Here is a 4,275-nt window from a genome sequence, read left to right as displayed (position 1 = left end):
TATATATATATATATATATATATGACAGGCTTCTTTCATTTTCTGTCTACCAAATCCACTCACAAGGCTTTGGTCAGCCCAAAGCTAGAAGACACTTGCCCAAGGTGCTACACAGTGGGACTGAACCTGGAACCATGTGGTTGGTAAGCAAGCTACTTACCACATAGCCACTCCTGCACCTAGTTGTTTAAAATAAGCATTATTGTAGTTCTTGTTCAGGCTGACAGTTACATTGAGCTATTGTTTGGGGAATCAAATAATTTTCAGACCGATCCAGTTTAATATCAGTTGTTATCCAGCTTATTTTTTTAATCAATACAATATATCACAGAGAACCGTATCATATCTTTAAAGGCCATGGGCTGTAAACGTTTACCAATGACCAACAACTTAGACTTGTGTATTCTTGTGGTATTAGAGCAGTCTAGTACAGTGACAGCGGAGGCACAATGGCCCAGTGGTTAGGGCAGCAGACTCGCGGTCATAGGAACGTGGTTTCGATTCCCAGACCGGGCGTTGTGAGTGTTTATTGAGCGAAAATACCTAAAGCTGCCCTAGGCTCTGGCATGGGATGGTGGCGAACCCTGCTGTATTCTTTCACAACTTTCTCTCACTCTTACTTCCTGTTTCTGTTGTGCCTGTAATTCAAAGGGTCAGCCTTGTCACACTGTGTCACGCTGAATATCCCCGAGAACTATGTTAAGGGTACACGTGTCTGTGGAGTGCTCAGCCACTTGCATGTTAAGTTCATGAGCAGGCTGTTCCGTTGACCGGATCAACTGGAACCTTCGATGTCGTAAGCGACGGAGTGCCAACAGTACAGTGACAACTCTCTTTTGATACTTTATAACTCGTTGGTGATTCTACGTCCTCAGTTGTCAGTGTGTTCTTCTATATGTGCATTTACCAAACAGTGCCCTCTTGTTTCTTATAGTCCTCTTAGCTTGTCAGCCCAGTAAACTGTATGTGTCCATGTGTGTTAGTACACGGGTACAAGCACACACACACGCATGCATATACACACAAATAAAGGTATTTCTTCCATGTGGTTGAATTGAACCTAAAACCATGTGGTTACAAAGTAAACCTGTTAATCACAGCTATGCTGGCCTCCATAAGTTGTATGCATTTGTTTAAAGTACCGAAACTCCAATAAACTGTCTTCTTCTACCATTTAAAACCGTTGATGTCTATGTCTAGAATGGTTATGAACCTCGGCTTAATAATCTTCAATGCTCCTCAGAGAATTACTTTGACTGAGAATATTGTTTGAAATGTTTAGCCAAAGTAATCAGATTTGTTCTATGTTATTAGTTCAATAGTCATTAAAGCATGTGTGGAAGTTAGTTTATGTATATCTATATATATGTGCACATATGCATGTGCATATATATATATATGTGTGTGTGTGTGTGTGTGTGTGTGTGTGTGTAGTTGACAATAATTATATATGTGTACTAGACTTGTAAATAAGTACTGGGGTTGATTTGTTTGACTAAATCTTCTTCATGGCAGACCAGCATGGCCACACTGCATTGCTGAAGCAAGTAAAAGATTAAAAGATACAGCCACAAGCGTGGCTGTGTGGTAAGAGGCTTGCTTCCCAACCACATGGTTTAGGGTTCAGTCCCACCTCATGGCACCTTGGGCAAGTGTCTTCTACTAGCCTTTGACCAACCAACTGCATCCATCCATCCGTGTTTGTTTCTCTCTCTCTCTAGCAATGTGTGTATGTGTGTGTGTGTCTATATGCATGAGAGAAAAATCAGCTAAATTGAATTTTATTCATAAATCATGAAATTACGTAAGAACCTAAAATAACTTTTAGCATTTCTCTTTGTAAACAAGCACAAACACTCACTTCCTTCCGTAAATCTGTTTATGGCTTCCATTGCTATAAATATGTGTGTTTGTGTGTGTGTGTCTGTGCATGTCTATATCTTTGGTACAAATGTTTCTGAGTCTACTGTGTGTGGTACATATGCATATATTCATGTGTTCGCCTGTGTGTTGAGAGACACATGTCATTTTGTTACAAATATCTTTATGCTTAATTGTTGTATGTATGTATGTATGTATGTATGTATGCATGCATGAATGCATTTATGTATGATCTTCTGTTTTTAATTATTTAGATTCTTCCCTTGAAGAAGAAGCTATGTGTAATCTCATCTGATTTTAATTATTGTAATGAAAGAGTTGATTTCTAACAAAGATACAAAGCTCCATCATTGGCAGAGATGGTAAGAATCCTAAAAAACTAGCTTGACCCTGGAACCTTTTTAAACTCCAGGAAAGAAGTATTCAGTTAATACCCTCATCTAAAATGTTTCCTACTTCAGACTTGGAATTCTCCATTCATTGAATAGTCCCACTACAGCTCCTTTGATTATCACCATGGCTGGAACCAGTGTAAAGGAGATAACCCTGCCCTGCCCACAGCATGGAAAATTATTTTTTTGTTTACAAAACCATCTGACTATTACATATTTCTTCCCCCTGTTGTAGAGAGGTTATGCGCTTTTCAACCAGCTGCATCACCTATACTGCTAAGTGCTTTATAGTTGTGAAAGCAATAGTTACTCTACGACTGGCTATAATTTTTAAATTGTGTGTATATATATATATATATATATATATATATATATATATATATATATATATATATATATATATATATATATATATATTTCTCCAAATACAATGTTTACATACCAAAAAAATTTTATAACATTTTTCTGACATAATTTAAATATATACTTTAACCATGTAACACAAGCCTTCTGTAGTTTTTTCACACTTGTTTATCTTTTATATATATATATATATTTAATATGCATTTATATGTATGTTTATATGTAAATATTTATGTCTGTACATATGTATAATTTGAACTCCTGCTGTTTATTTTTCCAGGTACAGCAAATACTTCGACAGAACAGGGGTTGGCCTATCAGACTCTCTGTCAACAAGGTATGATAAAATTTATTTAAAAATTTAATTTTCTACAGAAATTTTGCATAACATTTAATAATTTCTGAAGAAATATATCAATTTCTGCCTCAATGCCAGGATTACTATTGTACCCTGTTTGAATATTTTCAGTCTTCACATCATAATTATTTTCCAATAAATGCAAGCATGGTCACGTAATTAATAAATTCGTTTTGGAATCATGAGGTTCTGGAGTTGGTCCCACTCTTAGAGTTAGGTCATCAACATAAAGAAGCTACTATGGGTAGCTGGACTTGAACTTCTCTGTTATATCTTGGAGGAATATAAGGAACAAGAGGGCACTGAGGACTGAGCCTTGTTGAATCCCTTCCATAGTGCTGAATTCATCAGTATACTTATCACTTATTCTGATTTTGCTCACTTCACCCTCTGTAAAAGGTTTTCCCAGCTCTCACAAGCCCTTCTGCTACTCCAAGCTTTCTCAGTGACACCAGATAACAGATTAGGGAGCTCTATCAAAGGTTTTCTCTTAGTTAACAAAGCCAGGTATATGGGGCTTATTCCCAGTTAGATACTTCTGCAGCTGTCTTTTCTTGGAAAGATTGCATCGATAGTGTTTCTTCCTGTTTCAAAACCAAACTGCATGTGAACCTTCTTGTTAATCATTTGTGCTATATCAGTGTTATACATCTGTATGTATGTATGTATGTATGTGTGTGTGTGTGTGGCTGTGTGATTTAAGAGTTTGTTTACCAACCAAGGTTTCAGGTTCAATCCTACTGTGACATTGTGGGCAAGTGTCTGCTACTCAAGTGCTAGGTTGACAAAAACCTTGTGAGTGGATTTGGTAGATAGAAACTGAATGAATCCAATCGTATATATATCTCTCTTTGATCTTTTACTTGTTTCAGTCGTTAGACTGAGGCCATGCTGGGGCACTACCTTGAAGAAATTTTAGCTGAATGAATCAACCCCAGTACTTTATTTTAAAGTCTGGTACTTATTTTATCGATCTCTTTTGCTGAACCTCTAAGTTATAGGAATGTAAACACATCAACACCAGTTGTCAAGCAGTGGTGGGGGACAAAGAGAGGTGCACTCGCGCATGTGCACACACCGGCATACACGCACGCGCACATGCACACACACACACACACACACACACACACACACACACACACACACACACATGACAAGTTTCTTTTTAGTTTCCTTCTACTAAATCGGCATTAAACTAGCTATGCAAGCAACTTTAATATTTAAAAGCTATGAACAAACAGACCAACAGGAGTTGCTTGAAATAACAGTCAAAACGTTGTT

At 37.2% G+C, this 4,275-nt stretch overlaps 1 protein-coding gene across 1 annotated transcript in view; it reads left to right on the top strand.

Annotated features, from left to right (window-relative positions):
- LOC106869617 (uncharacterized) overlaps window positions 1-4,275 on the top strand; it is an 88,505-nt gene that overhangs the window by 34,704 nt on the left and 49,526 nt on the right. The window contains exon 12 of the mRNA XM_052974360.1: window positions 2,917-2,973. Coding sequence (XP_052830320.1) covers window positions 2,917-2,973 — 57 coding nt within the window. The remainder of the gene's footprint in view (window positions 1-2,916; window positions 2,974-4,275) is intronic.

Source organism: Octopus bimaculoides, chromosome 18 (assembly GCF_001194135.2).
Source record: "Octopus bimaculoides isolate UCB-OBI-ISO-001 chromosome 18, ASM119413v2, whole genome shotgun sequence".
Lineage (NCBI taxonomy): Eukaryota > Metazoa > Mollusca > Cephalopoda > Octopoda > Octopodidae > Octopus > Octopus bimaculoides.
The sequence above is the reverse complement of the archived record's forward strand: the minus strand, read 5'-3'. Positions and strand labels throughout refer to the sequence as shown.